The 26,655-nt window shown below is 37.5% G+C and overlaps 3 protein-coding genes, 3 long non-coding RNA genes and 1 pseudogene across 6 annotated transcripts; 3 read left to right on the top strand and 4 right to left on the bottom strand.

Moving 5' to 3' along the window:
• Positions 1 to 6,901: 6,901 nt before the first annotated feature.
• On the top strand, positions 6,902 to 9,368 carry LOC130498691 (protein AUXIN SIGNALING F-BOX 3-like). The gene is made up of 3 exons (XM_056992247.1): positions 6,902 to 7,828; positions 7,891 to 8,392; positions 8,461 to 9,368. Exons 1-3 carry the CDS (start codon positions 7,338 to 7,340, stop codon positions 9,247 to 9,249), a joined length of 1,782 nt encoding a protein of 593 aa, XP_056848227.1. The 5' UTR covers positions 6,902 to 7,337; the 3' UTR covers positions 9,250 to 9,368.
• Positions 9,369 to 9,456: 88 nt separating this feature from the next.
• LOC108822411 (cysteine-rich and transmembrane domain-containing protein WIH2) lies at positions 9,457 to 11,046 on the bottom strand. The gene is made up of 3 exons (XM_018595480.2): positions 10,887 to 11,046; positions 10,512 to 10,782; positions 9,457 to 9,740 (listed from the first exon to the last, which is right to left on the bottom strand). Exons 1-3 carry the CDS (start codon positions 10,927 to 10,929, stop codon positions 9,695 to 9,697), a joined length of 360 nt encoding a protein of 119 aa, XP_018450982.1. The 5' UTR covers positions 10,930 to 11,046; the 3' UTR covers positions 9,457 to 9,694.
• Positions 11,047 to 14,934: 3,888 nt separating this feature from the next.
• LOC108822412 (uncharacterized) lies at positions 14,935 to 15,286 on the bottom strand (annotated as a pseudogene).
• Positions 15,287 to 15,621: 335 nt separating this feature from the next.
• Positions 15,622 to 16,666, top strand: LOC108822415 (uncharacterized). The gene is made up of 3 exons (XR_001944870.2): positions 15,622 to 15,943; positions 16,031 to 16,099; positions 16,181 to 16,666. It is a non-coding gene; the product is annotated as an uncharacterized LOC108822415 (long non-coding RNA).
• A 2,045-nt stretch (positions 16,667 to 18,711) lies between these two features.
• On the top strand, positions 18,712 to 19,525 carry LOC108822413 (uncharacterized). The gene is made up of 3 exons (XR_001944868.2): positions 18,712 to 18,865; positions 19,181 to 19,317; positions 19,404 to 19,525. It is a non-coding gene; the product is annotated as an uncharacterized LOC108822413 (long non-coding RNA).
• Positions 19,526 to 23,323: 3,798 nt separating this feature from the next.
• LOC108822414 (uncharacterized) lies at positions 23,324 to 24,886 on the bottom strand. The gene is made up of 2 exons (XR_001944869.2): positions 23,910 to 24,886; positions 23,324 to 23,598 (listed from the first exon to the last, which is right to left on the bottom strand). It is a non-coding gene; the product is annotated as an uncharacterized LOC108822414 (long non-coding RNA).
• A 191-nt stretch (positions 24,887 to 25,077) lies between these two features.
• Positions 25,078 to 25,690, bottom strand: LOC108821273 (uncharacterized). Its single transcript, XM_018594321.2, has one exon. The coding sequence runs from the start codon at positions 25,537 to 25,539 to the stop codon at positions 25,318 to 25,320; it is 222 nt and encodes a 73-aa protein (XP_018449823.1). The 5' UTR covers positions 25,540 to 25,690; the 3' UTR covers positions 25,078 to 25,317.
• Between the last annotated feature and the right edge of the window lie 965 nt (positions 25,691 to 26,655).

Here is a 26,655-nt window from a genome sequence, read left to right as displayed (position 1 = left end):
TGATTACTTAAAAGTGATGAGATAAAGATAAGAGATAGGTGGCCTTCACATGGCAGCCATTGTAGCATATGATGGGTCAAGAGAGGTGAAATCATCACTCTTCTCCTTTTTACACAGTAAAATATAAACACTTATAACAATTTATAATCTAGGCATGGCGATCGAGACTGCGATTGAAACCTCTCCTAGGGTTTCGGATGACGAGCCGCCGGGCTCCCCCTACGCTACCCTCCCCCCTATGGCTCTCCTCCCAGTGCTCCTGCTGGTTCCCCTCGTACGGCTTGGTCGAAGAAGAAAGGTGAAGCTGCTCAACCGGTGATAGATATCGTCGACGGAGTAGCAGCGATGAAGATTCCAGAGGAGATCTTTGAAAATCCAAATCCTCTCTGGAAAAGCTTTGTGGTGGGCTACTTTATTGGAGACGCCCCTCACGTCGGTCCCATTCATGCGACTGTCAATAGGATATGGTCTTCTCCTCGGGCAGGCTCTAAGATCGATGTGCAGTTTATTGAGAAGAAGACAGTCCTATTCCGCATTGAAAACCCTCAAATGAGAGCTAGAGTGATACAGCGCAAGTACTGGCACGTTGCGGACGTCCCTCTGGTTGTGCACGAATGGTCCCCGGAGACGGCCATGAATCCTCCTGATCTGTCAGCTCTACCTATGTGGGTGGATCTTCAGGGAGTTCCCAACCAGATGTTCTCGCATAAGGGTTTGAAGTGTTTGGCTCGGGCTGTGGGGATCTTTGTCAAGCTTCACCCGAATACTGAGAAGTGTATACGTCTCGATGTAGCTCGCCTTCTAGTGGAGGTTGATTTTCAAAAGCCTTTGGTGGAGAAGATTACTTTTGTGGATAAATTAGGAACTACAGTGGAGTTAGGTGTCAGCTACCCTTGGTTACCTCCGAAATGTGATGTGTGTCGCAAGTGGGGACATAAAGGAACAGAGTGCTCGGCTAAGAACATCATCATTCTGGAAAAGGATAAAGGTTCTGACTTGCCTCCTGTGGTTGTTGCTGGGGAGCAGGAGTCAACAAAGAATCCGGTCTCAGATTTACTTCAGGAACTGGAGGAGTTCACTCCGTACGCTCCTTTGGGTAACGTAGTGGAAGTGAACGATATGCTTAGATCAATTGTTCTTGGTGCGGGCACGGTGGAAACTGGGCAATCTGGAGAAGTCCTTGCTCTGGAAAAGGTTGGGATGAAAGTCAGTGAGGGAAGCATGGGTGCGGCAGACAGATGGACAGAAGTCACTGGCCATTCAAATGAGTCTACATTGGAAGCGGTTGGTAGCAATGAAAGGGATGGAATTTTAGTTTCTCCTTCGCGTTTCCAAGCTCTAGCAGATATTACAGAAGAAGAGGAAGCTGAGCCTGGCGACATTTCAGAAACAGAGGAAGCAGAGGAAGGTGAGATAGTTGCTGACACTATGGCTCTTATGGCTCAGGACACCTCCAAACGTAACCGTAAGTCCTCAGGGGTTGCTCAGAAAGGATCCAAGCTGGGCACTCATACTGCAAAGCCGGCAAAGAGGACGTTTGCGCGCTCGAAAGACCTCCAGCTAGAGCAAATTCGTTCATCATCTAAAAAGACTTCCGTTAGGAAGTTATGACGTCTTTCTTTGCATGGAATATGCGCGGCTTCAATATGTCGCGTAAGCATGAAACGGTCCGTAAATGGGTACAAGCTGAGAAACCATCTTTCGGCTGTCTAGTTGAAACGAGGGTTCAACAGGAAAATCATCTCAACTGTATGGCTGCTGCTTTGCCGGGTTGGAGTTCCTTAACGAACTATGAATTTCACCGGCTAGGTCGTATCTGGTTTTGTTGGTCTAGTAGGGTGGTGGTTACCAAATTGCATATGAGCTCCCAGATTATCACTTGTGCTATCCAAGTTCCAGAATCTGGGGAGCAATTCATCTGCTCTGCTGTATACGCCTCCAACTGTACGATTGAGAGACGACAGCTTTGGGAGGAAATTCGCGGAACTAAAGCGGCATATTCTCACCTAGATCTTCCATGGATCCTCATAGGAGACTTCAATGCCACTCTTGCTTCTTCGGAGCATTCTCGTGCACTGGACTATCTCACAGATCAGACGGGTATGAGGGATTTCCAAACGGCTGTGGGGGATTGTGAGCTTACTGATCTTGCTTATGTGGGTGCATTATTTACATGGTGGAACAAAAGAGGGGGTAACCCGATAGGAAAGAAGCTTGACAGAGCCTTAATAAACGCTAGTTGGCTTCGCCATTTTCCTCAGTCTTATGCTCGTTTTGATGCTGGTGGTGTCTCTGACCACGCTAGATGCTTGATTCAAATCACTGATCAGAGGGATACATTGAGGAAGCCATTCAAGTTTTTTAATTATTTGACAGATCACGAGGACTTTCTCCCTACTGTGAAAAATATCTGGGATGCCTCGCCGCCCCTGTTCCATTCTCGTTGTTCTCTTTCCATGTTCCACAGGAAGCTTAAACTCTTGAAGAATGATTTAAGGGCTCTGAACAGAAACCACTACGGGGATTTGCCTAACAGAACCAAGCAGGCTTATGAACATCTTTGTTACTGTCAGAATCAGGTTCTCCTTGACCCCTCTCCTAGCACCTTTGCCGCAGAGTCAGAAGCTTCAAGGAGGTGGAACATTCTTGCCAGAATCGAGGAACAGTTCTATAGACAGAAATCTTGTCTTCGTTGGCTCCAATTCGGGGATCAGAATACTACTGTCTTTCATCGAGCTGCTCAGACACGGGCGTCCAGGAATGCAATCAGGAGCTTGACAACTTCCATGGGCGACGTTCTCACAGACCCTGGTGACATTCGGAGGGAGGCAGTATCCCACTTTCAGCGTTTCTTACAAACTCACCAGGAGGGGGAGGAAGTTTCTGTGGCCTATCTTCAGGACCTGCTAACTTACCGCTACCCCATTTCCAAGGCTTCAGGTCTGCTGGCTCCGGTAAGTGGTGAAGAAATTAAATCTGCCCTTCATGCACTTCCCAATGATAAGGTTTCAGGGCCAGACGGGTACACTAAGGAATTCTATGTTGCAGCTTGGCCTCTTATTGGGAAAGATTTTGTTACAGCGATACAATCTTTCTTCCTGTTCGGTTTCCTACCCTCAGGTATCAATGCCACTATCCTCTCACTTATTCCGAAGACTGAAGCTGCAAACTCTATGAAGGATTACCGCCCTATAGCTTGTTGCAATCTCTTGTACAAAGTGATCTCCAAGATCCTTGCTCGCAGACTCAAAGAAATCCTCCCCGAAGCTATTGAACCAAATCAGAGTGCCTTCATCAAAGGGCGTCTGCTGATCGAGAACGTGCTCCTTGCCTCTGAACTGGTAAATGGTTATCACAAGTCGACCTCCTCGCCTAGATGTGCCATCAAATTCGATATTGCTAAGGCCTTTGATACCGTGAAGTGGTCATTCATTACTGCTGTCCTTAAAGCCATGAATTTGCCGGACCAATTTATTATGTGGATACAAACCTGCATATCTACTGCTTCTTTCTCTGTGGCCGTCAATGGCAGTCTAGAAGGGTTCTTCACAAGTGCTCGTGGCATCAGGCAGGGCTGTTCCCTATCACCCTATCTGTATGTAATTCTTAACAATGTTTTATCACTGATGTTGAATCAAGCAGCAGAGGCAGGGCAATTTGGTTTCCACCCGAATTGTGTAGGAGTTAAGCTCACCCACTTGAGCTTTGCGGATGATATTCTGGTCTTCACTGATGGACAGGCCTCGTCATTAAATGGAATTATGGAGGTAATGAATCGTTTTGCGAACATCTCTGGACTCCACATCAATGCTTTGAAGTCCACTGTTTTTGTCTGTGGAGATGTCTCTGGAAGCATGGCTGCAGCAGCTGCCGCAGTAGGAATAAGCGTAGGGACCTTGCCTATTCGTTATCTAGGTTTTCCCCTGACTACCAAGACCCTCACCAAGCACGACTACGAGCCATTAATTGACAAAGTCAGGAGTAGGATGCTTGTCTGGTCAAACAAGAGCCTTTCTTTCGCGGGGAGATTACAGTTACTTAAATCAGTCATCACAAGTATTGTTAATTTCTGGAGTTCAGCTTTCATTCTTCCTGCCGCTTGTCTGGATGAGATAGAGAGGTTGTGTAGCGCTTTTCTATGGTCAGGGTCCCCTAACCAGGCTCATAAAGCTAAAGTTGCATGGGCAGAATTATGCTATCCAAAGGATGAAGGAGGTTTGGGACTGAGACGACTTCGAGACTCATCAACAGTCTTCTCTCTGCAGCTTATCTGGCGTTTGTTTACACTAGCAGGGTCGCTATGGGTTTCATGGGTCCAGCATTATCTACTCCGTGATAGCTCCTTTTGGGATGCAAAGGAGGATGGTAAAGGCTCTTGGATTTGGAGGAAACTACTAAAGCTCAGGGACTTGGCTTTTCCTTATATGAAAACTGTTGTTAACAGTGGTGCTGATGTCTTTTTCTGGTTCGACAACTGGCTCGATCAGGGGAAGCTTATTGACACCACTGGAGCTGCAGGTACTATCCTCTTCGGAGTTCCCCGCAATGCAAGGATCAGTGACATTGTGACTGAGGGCAGATGGAACATCAGAGGCTGCCGCAATAGAACCTGGCCAACACTTCATCGTCAGATTTTGGACACTCCTGTTCCTAGTCCTGAAGCAGGCTTGGATGTGAGGCTATGGAGGCATTCAGACAGTCAGTACAAGGCTACTTTTTCCGCCTCAGAAACTTGGCAGCAGCTTAGACTCAAGCGGGAGACAGTACCCTGGAGTAAGGTCGTGTGGTTCTCTCAGGGGATACCTCGGTACTGCTTCATTTCTTGGCTGACTGTAATGAACCGTCTCTCTACCGGTGACAGAATGCGAAGTTGGGGTGTGCATCAGCACTGTCCCTTGTGTGGGGAACCAGATGAATCGAGAGATCATCTCTTTTTTGCGTGTCCTTTTAGTTACACAGTTTGGGATAATGTGGCGGGTCGTCTTCTAGGCCAGAGAATGAACCCTGACTGGTCTACGACCCTTAGAGCTCTGCATAGTTCTCGATTTGCTCCTATGGACTGGGTTTTGGTTCGACTGGTCTTTCAGATGACTATCTATCATGTCTGGAAGGAGCGCAATGGAAGAAGGCATCAGAAACCTTGGGCATCGGCAGCTCAAGTTACTCGCTCCATAGACAAGATGATGAGGAACCGAATCTCATCCCTCAGATACGGGCCTAGACACAAGCTGACAGGTCTACTGTGTAGATGGTTCGAAGTAGCACCTTAAACTTTAGATTATTTTGCTTCTATTCGATTATAGGCTTTTCTTAGCATAGCATATTCTTTCTTGTAAATGTTATCCCACAGATCAATAAATATGAAATTTCATCAAAAAAAAAAAAATATAAACACTTTTCATGATAATTGAAGATTAGCCCATACTATATGCTAGTTGGTAACGGAACGGTATAGTTATTAACTAAGTATAAAGGCAAGTCTATTACAAGTAGGATGTATTTTGTGAGTGATGAATAGTGGACCAAGCTAAGATATTGAATGTAATTTGTCTCAACATATCAACACAGAAACAGCCAGTGAGGAAATTCTTTGAGGATTGCGACGGGTAATTAGTTGATATTATGTGATTATAGATGGTCCTAATTACTTACCAATAATTAACAGGGAACCCATAGTTATCATCATTTTAAAACATTAGTTAAGCAAGAGATAAGAGAAATGACTCTTATTGAACCAGCAATCATGATTTGGTTTGTGTTCTCTTCATTTCTACCCCTATCTCTAGATGTAATAATTTGCAAGTGGGTCTATTATTGAGTTTGATTATGAAGCCTATGCCACTTTCGTTTTTTGTTTGTTCCTTTAATATGTTTCCTAGTGGTGGTTGTCTTCACATTTTGTCCATTTCTTACACTCCACAAACTAAGGCAAGTATTTGTGAGTCATATTGAAAATAATGTATATCTACCAAATCGAAACATAACATAGATTATAGTTAGTATCAATCCTTTTTTTTCCAGTTGAATCTAATAAGAATAAACTGCTGCTTAAATCTTTTTCATTGGTTGAACATTAGATTTATGAATTTGTTTCAAAAGAGTTGCGATGTAATCGAGATAGTACCCTACCGATAACCAACCTTCTTTTGAGAAAGATGAAAGTTTGACTAGCTTTTGCATTAGTTTTGTTATAATATATAGTATTATACAAAAATATAGTATATATGTGGAAAGAAAGATGAAAACAAATTTCATGACCTTCTAATTCCGTAAATCCATCAATGTGTCTTCCACGTATAAAATTTAACTTATTTTTATTTGGTTAATTAATAAGGGACTTTAACTGATTGATTATCTAATCTATACGTTTACATACGTTTAACGTGTCTAATATGGTAATAACATATTCTCAGTACGACTGTACGTCTGAACTCTCTTATTTATAGATACTAATTGTTGCACTTTCTAACAACCGTGAAAAGATTTATCCAACAAATCAAAACCATTAAATCTTTTTTAATTTATCACCAATTAAACGAGTACTAATTGATTATCGCGAGTATTATTTTTTCGCTCCTATTGGCCGTGAAACTTTACGTGGCAATAAGGTCATAATATGAAAAAGAAAAGGGCTTTTTATAAATGTCGCTTGTTCTGACACTAATACATCACTTCATCACCCTTTCTCTTTGTCGAAAGGACTCTCTCTCTCTCGTAAACCAGTGGTGTCAAACACATGCAACACCATAACACTCTTCAACGGTTAAGATTCCTTTCGCGGCTATCCGTCAAACCAATCTCCACCGTTGGATCTCTCACCCTCTCTCGTAAAATCTTAAACCTAACCACGGTTAGTTTTTGGTCAGCTTGGTTTAGCTTTTCCTCTGTTTTTAAGTTTTTATTTCCACAGAGAAAGAGAGTTCCTTTGCTTTGCTTGCGTGATCTTCTCTCTTCTCTCTCTCTCTCTTGATCATCTCATCATCATTGGACTCGAAGAAGCAAGTCCAGAGTTTTATCCTTAGATTCGATTCATCATTCTCAACGTTGAGTTCTTCTTATCATTCTCTGTTCCTCGTAGATCTACTTTCTCTGTTTCGCTGTAGATCTGAATCTAAAACCTTCATTGTTGCTATCAATTCGAGTATTCTCGTGTAGCCCATTCATCTCTCTTCATCAAAGCTCAAGACTTTCAATAACCTCTCTGTTTCTCGAGCTTAGCTCCTCTGTTTCTCAAAGTCAAAGTCTCTTCCTTTCCAGTGAATAAACAGAGCTCTCTGTTTCTCGAGCTCACCTACTCTGTTTCTCAAAATTCAAAGTCTCTTCCTTTTCTTTAGCGAATGAACAGAGCTACCAAGCTTCGTCCATCCACCTCCGAGATGAATTACTTCCCGGACGAGGTGATCGAGCACATTTTCGACTTCGTAGCATCTCACAGAGACAGGAACTCGATCTCTCTGGTCAACAAATCATGGCACAAGATCGAGAGATACAGCAGGCGTCAAGTGTTCATCGGAAACTGCTACGCAATCAGCCCCGAGAGGCTGATCAGGAGGTTCCCCTGTCTCAGATCCTTGACTCTCAAAGGGAAACCTCACTTCGCCGACTTCAACTTGGTTCCTCACGAGTGGGGAGGCTTCCTCCACCCTTGGATCGATGCGTTAGCCAAGGGAGGTGTAAAGCTCGAGGAGCTTAGGTTGAAGAGGATGGTTGTCTCTGACGAAAGCCTCGAGCTTCTTTCGCGTTCCTTTGTGGGTTTCAAGTCGTTGGTGCTTGTTAGCTGCGATGGGTTTACTACCGATGGCTTAGCCTCAATCGCTGCTAATTGCAGGTAAAGAAAAGAGTGTAATAAAGTTTCACACTTTAGCTTTTAACGTTTTGGAATCTTATTAGGAATCTTCGTGAGCTGGACTTGCAAGAGAATGAGATAGATGATCACAGAGGTCAATGGCTAAACTGTTTCCCAGACACCTGCACCACGCTCGTCTCCTTGAACTTCGCTTGTCTCAAAGGAGAGATCAATCTCTCTGCGTTGGAGAGACTCGTAGCGAGGTCGCCGAACCTGAAGAGCTTGAAGGTGAACCGTGCGGTGCCGCTAGATGCATTGACGAGGCTGATGAGCTGTTGTGCGTCGCAGTTAGTTGATTTGGGAGTAGGGTGTTACGAGAACAACGAGCCGGAACCAGAGTCTTTTGCGAAGCTCTTGTTTGCTATAGCGAAATGCACCTCGTTGAGGAGCTTGTCAGGCTTCTCGGAGGTCGGTCCACTCTGCCTCACAGCGTTCATTCCCATATCCGCAAACCTCACCTCCTTGAATCTGAGCTATGCAGCTGAGATCCAAGGCAACCATCTCATAAAGTTTGTTCATTTTTGCAAGAGACTTCAACGGTTATGGGTAAGTTTTTTTTTTTTTGTCTCTTTTTTGTCATAACGCAACAAACTCATGGTTCGTTGTTTCTACAGATACTGGATAGTATTGGAGACAAAGGACTTGAGGTTGTTGCTTCTTCGTGTAAAGAGTTACAAGAGCTGAGAGTATTCCCTTCTGATCTACACGATGAAGAAGACAACAACAACACAGCTGTTACCGAGGTTGGACTGGTCGCAATCTCTGCTGGCTGTCCTAAGCTTCATTCGATACTCTACTTCTGCAAACAGATGACAAACGCAGCTCTCATCACCGTGGCGAAAAACTGTCCAAACTTCATCCGGTTCAGGCTATGCATCTTAGAGCCAAACAAACCAGACCACATCACGTCTCAGTCACTAGACGAAGGCTTTGGTGCGATAGTACAAGCCTGCAAGGGTCTAAGAAGACTCTCTGTCTCCGGTCTTTTAACAGACAAAGTCTTCCTCTACATCGGCATGTACGCAGAACAGCTTGAGATGCTGTCGATAGCCTTTGCTGGGGACACGGACAAAGGGATGTTGGATGTGTTGAACGGATGCAAGAAGCTGAGGAAGCTGGAGATTAGGGATAGTCCGTTTGGGAACGCTGCGCTTCTTGCTGATGTCGGTAAGTACGAAACAATGCGATCCCTTTGGATGTCGTCTTGTGAAGTAACGCTCGGTGGATGCAAGAGGCTCGCGAGGAATGCGCCGTGGCTTAACGTGGAGATCATCAATGAGAATGAGAGTGGGAGGATGGAGAGGAATGAAGAAGATGAGAGAGAGAAGGTTGATAGACTTTACCTTTACAGAACCGTGGTTGGGACTAGAAAGGATGCACCACCATGTGTTACGATTCTTTAGTCTCACTCCATCTCTGGATCTCTCATGCTCTTCTTGATGTCGTTTAGTTAGCTCATTCTTCAATGTACTTTGTTTCAGACAAGAAGCAGTGTTTTAAATTTGAACCTGTTCTTTTTTTTTTATTCTTTGGCAATTCTTATTTACGTGGTACTTGCTTGTTTTGATCTGTGTTGATACAAAGTTTTTGTTTTTTATCAAATAGCAAACTGAGTATATATTTTTTCCAAATAATTAAGACAAATTACAAAGAACATACATAGGATTCTTCTGATCCACGTTCCACTTTCAAACAAAGAGGAACAGCATTAACAGACAATGAAACATTTCACAGTACATAAAGACATAGAGAAGTTATGGCATGTCTTGGATTTGATTTAACATATAATGTTGACTGTAAATGAGGAGAGTAACAAGAGGTGATCCGGGGGAGAAGGAAGGGGCATTCTCAGAAGCATTCCTCCAACAAACAGCAACAGCACAGAGCAGCAAGACTGCAATTCGCAACCCAGTGGGTAAAAGCAAAAAAAAAGGATACGGTTAATCGAGCACACAAGAGAATTAATAAAGCAGAAGGAATAATATTTAAGCTAATCATAAGTCTTTTACTAAACAAGGTTTTCACTCAAGTTGAGCATAAGAAAAGTCTTAGATGACATGGACACTAGAATTTCAAAGAATATACATTGTTTACAGATTTATACAGAATAGTTTGGTTAGGCAGAGATCCACTAGAATCATTTGGGTGGAAAGTATCATGTCCAAAATCTAGTTAGAGAATGTCACAAGCTATAAACTCTATCGCATATGCCAAGAACGTTCCATAGAAGATCAAACAGAGCACTAAAGCTAAAGATCACTACGAATATGCTGCACACATATTCCTTTTAAAGGAAAAAGAAGTCAGATTCTTGTTTTTAGCAACAGGAAACTCTGTGTGACTTTCACACTAAGATGTCTAAATTCAACTCATGTTATGACTTATCTATACATCAACTCAAGGAACCTGGTTCTAATCAGGATCATTTGGCCCAAAACACAAGTTCAATGAACGAATGACCTTTAAACCTACACGTAGGCTCCTAAAGTGTCACACATCAACCAACACAACGTAGCTCGCTCCTAAAGGTTATATTCTCAATAATATTATTTATACCGACACAAAAGATTGACCAAAAAAAGACGCAAGAATCGAATCAGTTCACAAACACAATAATGAAATAATTCTGTTAAAATTAAAAAAAGGGGAAGTTAGAGAGACGAACCAGCCACGGAGAAAAGAGGAGCCATCAGAGTTTGAATCCTCGTAATGGTGATGATCGTGCTGGTAATGGTTGCACTGCTGCGGCGGAGGTGGAGGAGGAGGATAGTTACCGGCGAAGTAGCCTTGATAACCGCCTTCGTAAGGACGCGGCGGCGGGTACGGTGGATATCCGTGAGGCTGAGGTGGTGGATAACCTTCCTGATGCGGCGGAGGATATCCCGGAGGCGGAGGCGCCGATGGATAGCCAGGAGGCGGATAATGAGATTGGTACCCTATTCGTCCGATTGTTTTCAGAAAACAGATCGATCAAAGATCAAGAGAATCGAATCATAATCGAATCGAAGTGAATCGTAAGAAGGAGAAAGTGATTACGAACCTGGAGGAGGATACGATTCCGGTGGAACTCTCTCGTAGCTCATTTCTCTTCTTCCGTGATCAGAGATTTTTTTTTGTTTTTTTTTTATTTTATTTTAGAGAATCGAGATTATTGCAAAACAAAACGAAAAAGATATCTTCAGTTTCGCCGACTTTTGTCCAAGTGTCAAGCTGTCTTTTTCAATTATTAATTAGTACAGTCACGTCTCACGTGTCATTTAATCGTGCTGTCACGTTCATATTGGACTTGGGCCTACAACAATTTGTTATATATCGCTTCATACAAAGGGTCACTTGCTATGGTTTTATGTTCTAACTTGTACAACACATTGTTTTGAAAGTGCAATTCAAGCACTCAAGTACCCTGGTTCAGGCTATTACGAAATAGGTATCAACACACAACACAGTTGTGCCATTTCTTTAAAAAAAAAAAGTTGTCAAGCTAACAAACATGCACATGAAATGGCTAAGAACACCAGCATTGGGCCTTCAATTTTTTGGGTTGACGCTGTTTGGTATATAGTCAACTTGGTTTCAGTGTGATTGGGAAGAACAGAAATCAAACACACTTAAAGATTTTAGTAATTTGGTTTGCTGTGGACAACGATAGTATTCTTGTTCGCAGGTTTTCCAGAAGTTTTGCAGGTTTGAGAGCATCATTAGTTATTGGTTTATGTATTTTAATAAATTCAAAAAGTTTAGTCAAAATTTGTATTGTACTTAATGTGTATGGCATGTTGGCTGTTGCATACTACATGCATATACTTTCCAGAAAAAGTCATTTAACATGGTAATTACTTGCGTCTCCCATACCGCTTGGTTAGAGTTCATTGAATTAGTCCAGTTATATCAAAATCGACTCTATGATTTTTTTGTTTCTTTTCTAAACAAATTGAAGAACTTAATGGATCGAACTCATCATACAAAAATATAGGAACATAAAAACATAAAGAAATAAAGTAGAACTTATTGCAAAAGTTGTCTGTTAGACAATATCATTACACAAAACAAAACTTGACCGAAAATTAATAAAAATGATATAATTAATTGGTAACAAAATAATAGCTATTCATCATCATTTTCTGGGACGCAAAAGAAGTAAGTTACCAGAACCGAGATCACGATGATTCCCACAGACACTACAGGGAGGGCTATGCTTAAAATTGTATCCATTTTCTCCGGTTCACCAAACTTTTCTGTCTTTCTAAGTTTTTTTCTCTTCTTTTTTTAGCCTACCAATCAACTATACATTCATCTATATATACTTGTGTTGTTAATAATTAATTTACATTTTGTGGGTAAGTAAGAGAATTTTGGAAAGTTTAGTTTTTCATAATAAGAACTAGTAAAAATTGGAAATGTTTTGTCAGAAAAGAGAGTATATGGAAAGTATGTTCTGTATTGATTCTTAGGTTCAAAACTTTAGTTTTATACAAATATTTCTATCCTAAAATGTTGATATACATATCCAATCATAATTAATGTAGATATGTACATATATTAATATTCTCTCTCTAGTTGGAAAGTGTAGGTTTCAAATTTTTAAGTTGATAAGAAACGCTGCAAACTCCTTCTTATCAAGTGTCTTCGTCAAAATATCAGCAATTTGCATCTTTGTCGAAACATGTTTTGTTGTAACAAAACCTCTCACAATCTTATCTCATATGAAATGATAATTAATTCTAACATATTTCGTCCTTTTATGGAAAATGGGATTAGCTACCATATGAATCGCTGAATTGTTATCACAATGAACCATAATTGGTTTGTCAAACAAACACCAAATATAGTCAGTAGATTCTTTAACCAAATCAACTCTTAAACATTATCCAACATTGTCTTGTATTCTGCCTCTGTTAAATAGTGAGAGACTGTATTGTATTTTAACGATTTCCAAGATACCGGTGATCCACCTAACTGAATAATTTAGGCCACTAAGGATCTTCGCTATAAAGGGACACCTTAGCAATTTTTAAAAAATAAAATTTCGGTATAAATAGATCCTTTCAAAAAACAACTTTATTATAGAAAAACATCTTAGCCATTCTAAAAATAATAATTTTACTATACAATGGAAAAACATGAATTTTCTTCTAATTAATACACAACTCTCAAATTAAACAAGTAACTGTACAAAGTTATTTTTGGGATATTTAATAACATCTGAAAACTAATATATCTTTTGAAAAGACACAACTCTTAGATTTAATATTTTTTTAGAATTGCATGTTGAAAACACACACACACACACATATATATATATATATATTGATAACTTTTAGAATGAAGAAAACACAACCTTTCAATTTAATAGGGATTCACAATCTTTGGAATTAATTAGAATTTCTATTATTAGTAGATACATTAAAGCAAAACTCATCTCTATAATAGAGTTTATGTATTTGTATTATAGAGGACAATGCAAATAAATATTATTTTCATCTCCAAATATAAAATTAAAATAGTATTCATCTAAACAAAGTATAATATTTTTTTTCAAATAATTCGGACAAATTACAAAGAACATACACAGAGAACATGTTCGTCTAATAGATGTTTTAGATTAAAGTTTCAAACAAAGAGGTACAGCATCGACAGCATGACAGAACATATATAACAACAGAGAGTTAAGGCATGTGTTGTAGTCCATTTAACGTGTAAACTGCGACTGTAAGTGACAAAAACAAGAGATCCGGAAGGGCATTCTCAGAAACAGTCCAACACACAGCAACAGCACAAAGCAGCGAGACTGCAATAAAAGAAGAAGATATTTAATGGAAACACAAGAAAATTAATTTAGTAAGCAGAAGAAGAAGGAACAATCGTTGAGCGAATCACAACTCTGTTTAAGACAAAAGGTTTTCAAGAAACCAAAACACTGAGTTCAATTAATGAAACCAAAACACGTAGCTCCTAAAGCTTAAGTTCTCAATCATAGCTTTATACCAACACAATTAATGAGTTAACAAGTCTGACCAAAAAAACCCAAGAAAGTTCACACGAAACAGTGATTCTGGTAATAACAATGGTAAAATTAATGGCGGGAAATGGAGAGACGAACCAGCCATGGAGGAAAGAGGAGCCACCAGAGTTAGAATCCTGGTAATGATCTTGCTGGTAGAGTTTGTAGATTTTAAGCGGCTGTGTGGGAGGAGTTCGTCCCGGATAACGATAATTACCGACAAAGTAGAATTGATACTGGGCTTCATGATCACACGTAGGCGGCGGTGGTGGAGGATTTCCTTCTTGATGCGGCGGAGGCGCCCATGGATAACCCTGAGGCGGAGGATGATACGATTCCGGTGGGATGTCGTGGCTCTCTTTCAAATCAACATCTCCTTCCGTCATCTGATGAGTTTTTGAAATATATATACATCTCCTTCCTTCAAGTCACGTAACGTTTAATCGTGTTGCTCACGATCATATTGGACTTGGGCCGCAGACAATATTTTATGTGGTTGTGTGAAGACTATTGGGCCTGACCACTACGTTACTCTGGAGCACGTGAAAGATGTGAGAAGACAATTGCCATGTTTTTGTTTATGCTCTTTTTTTCTTGTAAACACATTGTTTTGAAAGTGTAACTCAAGTACCGAAGTACCCTGGTTGAAGCTATTACAGAAGGGCTGATATTTTAGAGCTTCTTACATGAAATGTTGGGATCAACACAAAAAAAGCGTTATGGTAAACTTCGTTTTCTAAAATCTTCATACTAACCAAATGTGCACACGAAACGGCTAATTAAGAAGGCCACTCTCTTCCTTTGGTCCATTTGGATGATTGGATCATGCCACTCTTGTTGGTTGTTGTCGGTTGTTGAGATATGTCTAAACAATGTGTGTTCTCTTAGTTGTGATGTATAACTATAATGTGATTCATGATCAAATAGTAGTAGTTCATGATTAAGAGCACATTATTGTTAATTAGAAAAAAGCACTATAGTAGCAAATAAACCAAGAGTTACAATACAAGAGCTACAACTAATAACCGCCCATGCACATGCAACTGCGTCTGCGTTTTTGAATCACTAAACGCGAACGTTTTGGTTATTATGGAGAGAAGCATTGGAACACAAAACTCTCATAACCACCACGGCACCACCGCCATTAACCATGAACTCATTATCCGGCCGAGATTTTCCGACATCCGAGGATTGCTTTTTCTCTTTTCCTGTATTTTACTTGTACAAAAGCCTAGCCTCACATTTTTACCGGCAACAGCGGCAGCTTTTTCTCCGTTCTCCGGCGGTGGACATACTCTTCCGATACAAAGACATCCATTGGACTCACTTGTATTTTCGTTAATACACTTCGTCGAGAATCAAGATGGTAGGAAAGGAAACAAGAAGTGAAATAAATGTTTTGTTTGGCAGTTTCAGGTTTATTGATGGAACTGGAGGGAATGACAAAGTAGTTAGTTAATTTATAGAGGGGGTAAAACAATGGGTGTTAGCATCCTTGTTTTGACATAAAAGGTGGTTTTCCCACTGTATAGATTTATACTTGAGTTAATTGGGTGGAATACCAAGAAGTATTCTATTGATTTTTTAACACAAAACATCAGAACTAAGTTCCACTAGTTACGTATCTGTTAAATGAACTATTGAGTAGACATACAATCATACTATTTCACATGATAAGTGATATTTTATAGTTCACCCAAAGCATGTGATAAACGCCCACACTAAAGTGTACCAGCTTGATTGTGCTCGTGAACGTATCTTCTTGTAGCTAAAAGAAATCACCGTGAGAGAGATCTTTCTTGTAAGAGTTAATGGGTATCTCGTGATTGGCACTTATGTTTTGTACAGCCTGATCCTCTAACCGAAGCCTTGGAATCTGTAGTTTGTGATAATGATACAGCTGGGGAAGTTACAAGCTTCAGAGCTTGACGCTGAGGTATTAAAGATCTGTTGTGACTGTGTGAGCAAACCATTATTATACGGGTTTCGGAAAAACTTTCTTCTACAGTGGCCTGATGTGGAGTCTCTGATCAAGGAGCTAGAAATGGTTGAAAGAATCCAATCAGTTTCAAAAAGGCGTTTCTTATTGAGCCCAGGTCTTTGCCGCATTATAACACAAAAATTCCTTCAAAGTTGTGAACGTTTTATAGTGTATAGTCATTTGAATAGTGTTTATGTGTAAGGTTTACATGGCGCCAATGTTTGAGAACCAATACAAACTGCTTGCTCGAGCTGGAAACAGAGAACAAGAGGTAAAGAATGATCCAAATTTTAGTGTCATGTTTTTTTAACCTTGGATGATTCAGTTTTTGGAACTACTTATTTATTTGCAGAGAATTGTTGAAGCAAAGAAGAGATGAAGTTTGATGAAATCTACAATCATGTCTTTGCACCAACAGAGCAGAATGAGTGATTCCACTGTTTTTGTTTTATTCTTCAAAGTGGTATCACCCAAAAGACTTTAAAAAATAGGTGTACAAGAATAACATATGATTTCTAGTGTAAACTTTCAATTTTTTATGATGCGAAAAGGTAGTACTGAAAGGAAAATATGATACAGTTCTTGTGGAAGCATAGAGAAACGTAAAAGCAAAAAGAGTTATGAATATGCTCAAACAGAGATGGACTGTTGTTTATAAATATAAAGCATATAACAAAATTTTATAGGAGGGAGCTATTACTGGCAGCCAGGTCTGTGTTAAGGAACTCACTTCTCCACTTTTTGGTAGCTCTGCGCATGAGTATCTGTACTACTATCTAACCTAAACATGTGAGATGTTTGAAGCAATCAGTTACAGTAACTACCAAATAGAATTATGAAAGCGTTGATTGGACAACGTTGTTAGCCAAACTTTTAGTGTCATCATTATTACTATGAATCAAATAATTAAAGGTCTTGACAGTAAGATTACTTCAAATAGCGCGTGGGGAAACATCCTCTGTTTCTGCAATTATTCTCGTGGATTTGGTTTTCAGTAGGTTTCACATTTTACCACAATAGAATTAAAATACAAACAGCTAGAAAAGGACTTATCTTTTTTTTATTTCCCATATATAGATAAGAGTTATTTTATTTAAATCCTACCCTGAGGAAAAAGACAAGGATTGAGGATCATCAATACGTAACTGAAAATTGAGGAATCACAGATGATCATCATCATCACTCTTTGCCCCCTTTTATATAGAAACCAACAAAGACTCCTTTGTTGCCCACACACTCCTTCCCTATTTCTTCGCTTTGCGTGCTATTAGTCAAAATTTGTATTGGGCATTGCTATTAATGTGTATCGCATGTTGTCTGTTGTATACTTCTTGCATATATGTTTCAGACAAAAAGTCATTTAACATGGTAATTACTTGTGTCTTCCATGCCGCTCGGTTAGAGCTCACTGAATTTGTCTAATTTATATCAGAACCGACTGTATGATTTTCTTGTTTCTTTTCTAAACAAATTGAAGAACTTAATAGATCGAACTCATCATACAAAAATACAGGAACATAAAACATAAAGAAAGAAAGTAGAGCTTATTGCAAAGTTGGTTATTAAAAATAGCAATATCATTAAACGAAACAAAACTTGACTGAAAACTAACAAAAAGATATAATTAATTGGTAATAAAATAATAGTTATTCATCATCGTTCCCTGCCTGTTTTGGGCCGCAAGAACAGCAAGCCATCATAACATATAACAAGATGATGAACACCAAAATTGGGGCGATGAATATGATTAAAAGTTTATCCATTTTCTTCTTTTTCTTCGTTCACCAAACTCTTATGTCTTTCTAAGTTTTTTTCTTTTTTTTTCTTTTAGTATACCAATCAACTATACATACATCTATATATATACTTGTATTGTTGATATTTAATTTACATTTTTTTGGATAAGTAAGAGAATTTTGGAAAGTTTAGTTTACATATTAAGAACTAATAAAAATTGGAAATGTTTTGTTAGAAAAGAGAGTATATGGAAAGTATTTTTTGTATTGATCCTTAGGTCCAAGACTTTAAATATTTCTATCCTAAAATGTTGATATACATATCCAATCATAATTAATATAGATATGTACATATATTAATACTCTCTCTCGTTGGAAAGTGTAGATTTCAAATTTTTAAGTTGATAAGAAACGCTGTAAATATTAAACTCTTTCTTATCAAGTACTTTTGTCAAAATATCAGCAAATTGCATCTTTGTCGAAATATGTTTTGTTATAACAAAACCTCTCACAATTTTATCTCTTATGAAATGGTAATTAATTCCAACATATTTCGTTCTTTTATGGAAAATGGGATTAGCTACCATATGAATCGCTGAATTGTTATCACAATAAACCAGAATTGGTTTGTCAAACAGACACCAAATATAGTCAGTAGATTTTTCTTTAACCAAATCAACTCTTAAACATTGTCCAACATTGTCTTGTATTTGCCTTCGTTGATGAGCGAGAAACTGTATTGTGTTTTAATGATTTCCAAGATACCGGTGATCCACCTAACTGAATAAACTAAGCCGCTAAAAATCTTCGTCATAAAAAGATACCTTAACAATAAAAAAAGTTTCTATAGACAGATCCTTTAAAAAAAAACAACTTTATTATAGAAGACACTTTAGCCATTTTAAAAAACTAATTTTACTTTTACAATGGAAAAACATGAATTTTTCTCTAACTAATACACAACTCTTAAACTAAACAAATAATTAGGCCTGGGATTCTGACCCGAACCGAATGGTCCGAACCGGACCGAACCGAACATTATGAAATTCGGTTCTTGTTCGGTTATCAAGAGTAAACCGATCGGAAGGTGTTTAAAAAAAGTTCGGTTAGTGCCTCGGTTCGGTTCGGTTCATGGTATCCGATCGGTTAACCGAAATTTAACCTACCTATATATATCTCTTAAACCTAAAACGTAATCAGTTTCTCTTTGGCTTCCTCAAACTCTAGCCGCTGCTTCTCGGATTCTCAACCCTAACAACATCGTCTTCTTCGTTTGATTCTCACATCTTTCCGAGCACGAGGTAGGTTCTTCACCCTCTTCTCTAGTTCTGTGTATTTTTTTGAGTTTGTAATTGATTTGTGAGTTAAGGTTTCTGTCGAAATCAGTTAGGAGTTTATGATCTGACTCGAATGATGGGTTGATTATCAGTGTGAGAGTGTTTTTTAGTGTTTAATTTGGATTGAATATGAGTTCGGATGGATTTGAGATTTTTGTCCCTATCGATTTGGATTAGGCGTTTAGGGTGGGTCAGTTCGAAGGTTTAGTCGAGTGTCTTGTGTTTGTCTGTCCATACTCTCTCTCTTTCTCTAACTTGATTTTGCCATCTTATTATCAGAGTAAAACAATGATGCCTTACTTGGATATTGCATTGAATTAGGAGCAAACGATGTTGGAAGAAAAAAAAATCGACTTTCTTTTTCATTGTGTTGAGAAAATGCAAATTTCAGGAGAATCTCATCATTAGAATTAGAGGTAATATGCTCACCTGTCTCGACTGTTTTTTGTGTATTGTTTTTGTTCTGTTTTTCCACTGATTTTTTGAGTTTAATATGTTGCAGGTTGGTGGAGTTCAAGCGTAATTGTGACATTTAGTTTTCTATTGTTTTGTTTGGTCACTTTGTGATTTGTTGGACATTATGATTTGTTGGACATTATAAGATATGAGTCATAGATTTATAAATTTAGAAAGTGGGATTTTTTTCGATGATTAAGAAAGAATGAACAATATATATGTTGGTTTTGTTGAATAAGAAGGCATATCCAAAAAATCAAAATTAACCAGAAAACCGAAGATAACCGAATACCCGAAAATAACCGAGTATAACCGAAAATTTTGGTAAATAATATAAAATTCGGATATTTTCGGGAATAAATTGATAACCGAAAATAACCGACTTCCGAACCGAACCGAACCGAATTCAATTTCGGTTTTTTTCGGAATTAGTTTTAAAAATTCCGGTTAACCGAAAACCGAAAATTCGGTTCGGTTCGGTTTCGGAAAACCGAAATCCCAGGCCTACAAATAATTGTACAAAGACACTTTTTCGGATATTTAATAACATTTTAAAAATAATATGTCATTTTAGATGAAAAGACACAACTCTTAGATTTAGGGGGTCTTATTGGAATAGGGATTTGAGAAGTTTTGAAGATTTTAAGTTTTGGTGGAATTTAAAGAGTTTTAGTTGAATCCAAAGATTTTGATGGGGATTTATTAGAAGAATTTGGTAGGATTTGGTAAGATTCATTTTCTAATATTTCAATAATAAAATTAATCTGGATGATTAGAAAAACTGGAGGTTGACTCTTTTGCAACAACTCATAATACTCCAAAGAATGATTTCTAACTTCACGATCACTACCTTGACACAAGCAAAAGAAAGCTTGGTTTCACTTGATGATTAACCAAAGAAGATAGCACTTTAGATGTGACTGTGTACATGCAGCAACTCACGTGTTGCACACAAGGCAAACACAACATCACTGTAACTCGTCGTTCTGCTACATCTGATCAGAATAACCGGAGAAGACTCCAACCAGAGAATCAACGTCTGTTTAGAGCTCAATCCTTTCTATCAAGAAGACAAGGAGCTTCATGAATGAAAGTAGCAAACCTTGGCCAAAACTCCCCCTGTCTTGAGACGCAGCCTCGTAAAAATATTCCCATTTAGCAAACATGATAGCATCTCAGCTTCCATGAATGGAGATTTTCGTTTCATTCGTCTCATATGTGCTGATACATACAAGTGAAACTGTTTGAAAACTGCAACTATTGGAGACCTTCTCTTCATTATTATCCCAAATGTGCTTGAACACAAGAGTGAAACTGAAGTAATCTCACATCAATAACGCCTCAAAAACGGAAGCATCTGTCTCGATAAATGAACCATCTTCAAGAGGAGTTGTCAACCTCCAATTTTATATCTTCACATCAACTTCACAAATCAGAGATACCAAACAAACAAACCCCTCATCACAACATAACCCTGAAACAATCTCAGATAGCGTGCTAACTTCATAAGCATTTTCATAGCTTAGAAAACACAACCATATCTCAACGGATTGAACATCTTGGAGCTGTGAAAGAGATTTGTTGAAGAGATAAGCTCGGAGAAAGACAATCTCATGACAACAGAGATCATCAAATCCTCAAAACAGCAAGCCTTATCAAACTTGACAATGATTTTTAAGTGCTGAACTAAGGTACCAATTGGGGTGACATGAAAAAACAGTGAACTAGTAGACACAAGAAAGCCATAGCAATCAACGTTCCAGAGGCTTAAGCAGTGTATAAAAGTAGCAAACTTAAGATTCTCCCCCTGTCTACAAAGACGTTGATGCCTAAAAGACCTTCTGAATCTGTAGACGGTTATTGAACAATACCAGAATATTTAATGCATGAAACAACAAAGAATCTGCAGAGACTATAAATGAGAATCAAACCATCTCTGATGTATTCTCTTGAAACCAGCTGCATATGTGTTCTGAACATGAAATCAGAATCAGAATGATAGAGAAACATAACTAAAACCATCCTTTATTAATTCCATATCCTAGATTCTGTTGAGAATTCTCTAATGTAAAGATGAAGACTCAAGACAGAGGAGGTGAAACTTGATCTCGAAGAGCTTTCCACTGGAAGTATAGGAATAGATGGTGTGTCCAGAGATTTTGTTCTCTCTGTTACAATCAATCTCAATCCTTTTGTAGTGTGTCCTGTAGGCTGTAGCCATGACCAAACAAAAAACTCAAGCTGCTTCTTCTACGTAAGGATAAAACGAAGAAGAATAGGGTTTTGAATATTCCGACGACAGGTCAATAGTCTCTTTTCGTTAATTTTTTAAAATACCATCTATGTAGATGGTATTCTTTCTCGTTGAATTCAAAGGGTAAATGGTGTTTTCTAATAACCCAAAAGAACTTCTTACGAATCCCTTTGGTGAAATCCATATTTTCCAATAAGAAGAGATTTGGTAGGATTTTTATAAATGCTATATCCAATAACCATAGATTTGTAAATGTTTTTATAAATACCACTAGATCATGACCCGCTCGACCGAGCGGGAGTCAATTATTTTTTATCTTTGTTTTTACTAAATGTTATACATGATCGCAATGTGTATTAATATAAAATTTTGATAAATAACAATGTGTACTAATGTGTTTAAATAAGCAATGTATTTAATAACTAAATTTGATTTTTAAATTTTATGATAACGTAAAGTAATTTTTTCTATATTATTTAAAATATATGGTGCTATATATTTTGTATTTTTAACATTTATCATACAAAACTTACATTGGGATATTATTTATGAAAATATGTGTAACATAATATATTTATATATTATATAGCATATGCACACCCGCACGGGTTTTATTTTTAAAATGTATTCTATATTATTTAGTTTTATGTAGTATCGAGTTTGTATATTCAATTTTGTGTTTAAAGAACAATATCAAAACTGTCTTTCGTATGTAAAAATAATATTTTGCAATCGCGAGTTGTGTCTTTTTATTGTAACACAAAATTTTATATAAAACTTATGTTTTTTTGTACATTACGAAATTTAATTTTTTAAAATAATTATTACGTAATTTTAAAATGAATTTGATCTCTGAGATCTAATATATTTTGTGTGTAATGGTTCAAAGCATTTTTGATATATATTATATTTCAGTTTGGTTTGTATTTAGTATTACTGTATAAGTATAATACTATACAATATTACTATATTCTATACAATATATGAAGCTATGTGTTATTTGTTTTAGAAAGTAGATTAGGCCCAACATAGTTATAAGAATAGTCATATCTTTATGTATGTGTCTATGACTTATCTACCTAATGTTATTCGTACTAATAAAATTAATATGGCCAATGAAAATATACTGATCAGTTTAAAATGAATTGTATAGGGTAATTATAGAACGATTAATATTTTTAGTATTCTTAGTATATATCTTATTTAAATCGACATGTAATAAATGTAAAAATCATATATGGAATATGGACAAAAAATGTATTTAAGGAAATACATCAATGCAAAGTTAGACTATGGTACATATTATATATAAATAATGATACATTTAATTTAAATATATGAGGTCCATCTTTAAAAGTCCACCTAGAATAAGTTGTAATGTTCCTGTTTTAATAAGATAGATATTCAATAAGGGAGGATTTGACAAAATTCTATTTTTTTATAAAATCCCCAATTCAATAAGCCCCACTTAATATTTTTTTAGAATTACATGTTGGAAACACATATATAAATTGATAACTTTTAGAATGAAAACACAACCTTTCAATTTAATAGGGATTCACAACCTTTGGAATTTCTATTATTAATAGATACATTAAAACAAAACTCATCTCTATAATAGAATTTATGTATTTGTAGAGGACAATACAAATAAATATTATTTTCATCTCAAAATATAGAATTAAAATAGTATTTCATCTAAACAAAGTATATCAAACAAAGTAAAATTTCTTTTCAAATAATTTGGACAAATTACAAAGAACATACACAGAGAACCTGTTCGTCTAATCAATGTTTTAGATTAGACTTTCAAACAAAGAGGTACAGCATCGACAGCATGACAGAACATATATAACAACAGAGAGTTAAGGCATGTGTTGTAGTCCATTTAACGTGTAAACTGCGACTGTAAGTGACAAAAACAAGAGATCCGGAAGGGCATTCTCAGAAACAGTCCAACACACAGCAACAGCACAAAGCAGCGAGACTGCAATAAAAAAAGAAGATATTTAATGGAAACACAAGAAAATTAATTTAGTAAGCAGAAGAAGAAGGAACAATCGTTGACCGAATCACAACTCTGTTTAAGACAAAAGGTTTTCAAGAAACCAAAACACTGAGTTCAATTAATGAAACCAAAACACGTAGCTCCTAAAGCTTAAGTTCTCAATCATAGCTTTATATATCAACAGAATGAGTTAACAAGTTTGACCAAAAAGACGCAAGAAAGTTCACACGAAACAGTGATTCTGGTAAATAAAAATGGTAAAATTAATGGCGGGAAATGGAGAGACGAACCAGCCACGGAGGAAAGAGGAGCCACCAGAGTTAGAATCCTGGTAATGATCTTGCTGGTAATGTTTGTAGAGTTTAAGCGGCTGTGTGGGAGGAGTTCGTCCCGGATAACGATAATTACCGACAAAGTAGAATTGATATTGGGTTTTGTTAAAGTCCAAATTCGGTATGGTCAACAAATATGATAAATGGTCAAACATGGATTACGATAACCCATGTAAGATACGGAGCTCCGAGAATCTTGTTAATGAAGTTGTACCTAGCGATGGCAAGGAGAAAAAGGTGGTTTTTATGTTATAGCTGCACTTTGTGAAATGTTGCCTACGTACTCTTTTAAGAGAGATCAAACCATTCGTAGACGATGATGGTGCGACGTTGACGGTGCCGGTTCGGTAGTGACTCACTACGGTGTCGGTTCGGTACGTCGGCGTCGGCGTGGCGTCGCGTCAGACGAATGGTTTTCTGGATTTTCTAGAAAGACCTCTCTAAAACTACTCAGTGTTTCTCTCTCTTGTATTGTGTAGAAATGAGGAAGTGAATCCTGTCCTCTTTTTGTGAAGAGTGAGAGTTATATTTATAGTGGAATGGCTTTGCCACCAAGTTAGTTAAACTTGATTACAAAGTTTTACCTTTTACGCCAGGCTTCTTCTTTTGCTATTGAGAGCTGATACAGATTTGTGAAGAGATAAGTGAGGGTTGCAAACCCACCATCAACAGGTTTCATGATCACGCGAAGGCGGCGGTGGTGGAGGATTTCCTTCTTGATGCGGCGGAGGCGCCCATGGATAACCCTGAGGCAGAGGATGATAGGATTCCGGTGGGATGTCGTTGCTCATTTCTCTTTGAAATCAACATCTCCTTCCGTATGAGTTTTTGAAATATATTTTTACAGTTTCAGTGACTTTGTCCAAGTCTCAGGCTGTCTTTTTCTTTATAAGTACAGTCACGTATCGATTTTTATCGTGTTGCTCACGATCATACTGGACTTGGGCTGAGAATATTTCTTATATCGCTGTATAAAGCCTTTTATGCTTTACTATTGGGCCTAAGGCCGCTCTGTTCCTCTGTATTATGCAATATTGATGATTATACTTCCTATAAAATTGGTTGTTGTAAGTTGTTGAGATTTGTATAAACAATGTGTGTTTTTTTTTTTGGGCAAAGATACATATAAACAATGTAATTTGTGATTCATATTTCACGTTTGCCAAATATTAGTAGTTTATGAGTAACAACACATTGTTAATTAGGAAGAGAAAACACACTATAGTAAACCAAGAGGTATCTTTGCCCAAAAAAAAGTAAATCAAGAGGTACAATACAAGAGCTACAACTAATAACCGCTCATGCACATACATGCCACTGCGGCTGCGTTTGGATCATTAAACGCTAACGCTTTTTTGGTTATTAGTTACGGGGAGAAGCATTGGAAGACAAAACTCTCATAAACACCACCGCCGGCTACCATGAACTCATTCTCCGGCCGAGATTCCGACATCCGAGGATTGTTTTTTCTCTTTTCCTGTATTTTACTAGTACAAAAGCCTAGCCTCAGATTTTTGCCGGCAACGGCGGCAGCTTTTTTCTCCATTCTCCGGCGGTGGACGTACTCTTCCGATATGTAGACATCCATTTTGAATAACTTGATACACTTCGTCGAGAATCAAGATGGTAGGAAAGGAATCAAAGCAGTGGAAACCTTTGGGAGTGTTTTCTTTTGGAAATTAAAGAATTTTCTTTATGTGTCGCAGTTTTAAGTTTCTTGATGGAACTGAAGAGTGAATAACAAAGTATTGTGTTAATTTATAGAGGGGGTAAAAAACAATGGGCGTTTAAATTCGTTTTAAATGTGTGTTTCCCATAAAAGTTGTTCTCCCCCAGGATAGATCTGTACTTCTGCTAGTTTTAACTTTTATGTGAACTAATACATGATTAGTGGAACCTAGTTTTAATGGATTCGATGGGTTTTGATACTGTGGTCTTTTTTTTCTTTTTCAAAGATGATTTTCTTTCTTAGTGCATTTTTTGTTGGCCTTTTGGATTTTGATTAGTTCGTGGATGTCTAGTGAATACATATTTAAATAAAACTAGATTCTAACCCGCCCGACTGGGCGGATGTTATTTTTTTCAACAATATACCATTTATAATTTCTTCTGTTTTGGATATGTCGTAAAACTATTTTGTACGTGTTTTTATATGTTAGAATGTGTTCATTTTGTATCCTTGTTTGATATATAATAGATAGCGACATCCTTTTTTAAACGGATCATCTATTCTATTAAATTTATTAATACAATTTATTAATTTGTATGATTATCTAAATGACCACACTAAAAATATATCTAAAATACAAATTTATATTAGTTTTGGATTTTCATTTTAATCACATTATATTGGGTTATCTTATTGACATTCTTTTACAAATGTTATTTTATCGATTTTTTTTTTACAAAACATAGAAATATAGAAAACATTATTAATGAAATTACCACTAATGGAGAATTATATATATGTATATAGCATAATATAGTATATCTTATAAGAAAGATATAAAAATTTGTTAACAATTGACCCATTTAAAGGAGAAACAAAATTAAAATTTTAATACTTTTAGTTAGTTGTTAGGGAAAGAAAATAATAAATTACAATAACAATTATTGTTATGATATTATTATGCAAATAGAATAATATCAGTTGTGATTTCTAGGAAATGGTCCAATGTGACTTTTAAATGGTAGATAAAATTTG

Source organism: Raphanus sativus, chromosome 8 (assembly GCF_000801105.2).
Source record: "Raphanus sativus cultivar WK10039 chromosome 8, ASM80110v3, whole genome shotgun sequence".
Taxonomy (NCBI): domain Eukaryota; kingdom Viridiplantae; phylum Streptophyta; class Magnoliopsida; order Brassicales; family Brassicaceae; genus Raphanus; species Raphanus sativus.
The sequence above is the reverse complement of the archived record's forward strand: the minus strand, read 5'-3'. Positions and strand labels throughout refer to the sequence as shown.

Coding starts and splice junctions, on each gene's coding strand:
- LOC108822411 (XM_018595480.2), bottom strand. CDS start 10,929: ATGAGCTACGAGAGAGTTCCACCGGAATCGTATCCTCCTCCAG. Junction 10,783..10,886: donor GGAATCGTATCCTCCTCCAG/GTTCGTAATCAC, acceptor TCGGACGAATAG/GGTACCAATCTCATTATCCG. Junction 9,741..10,511: donor TCCTCTTTTCTCCGTGGCTG/GTTCGTCTCTCT, acceptor TGCGAATTGCAG/TCTTGCTGCTCTGTGCTGTT.
- LOC130498691 (XM_056992247.1), top strand. CDS start 7,338: ATGAACAGAGCTACCAAGCTTCGTCCATCCACCTCCGAGATGAATTAC. Junction 7,829..7,890: donor TCAATCGCTGCTAATTGCAG/GTAAAGAAAAGA, acceptor GAATCTTATTAG/GAATCTTCGTGAGCTGGACT. Junction 8,393..8,460: donor AGAGACTTCAACGGTTATGG/GTAAGTTTTTTT, acceptor TTGTTTCTACAG/ATACTGGATAGTATTGGAGA.
- LOC108821273 (XM_018594321.2), bottom strand. CDS start 25,539: ATGGATGTCTACATATCGGAAGAGTACGTCCACCGCCGGAGAATGGAG.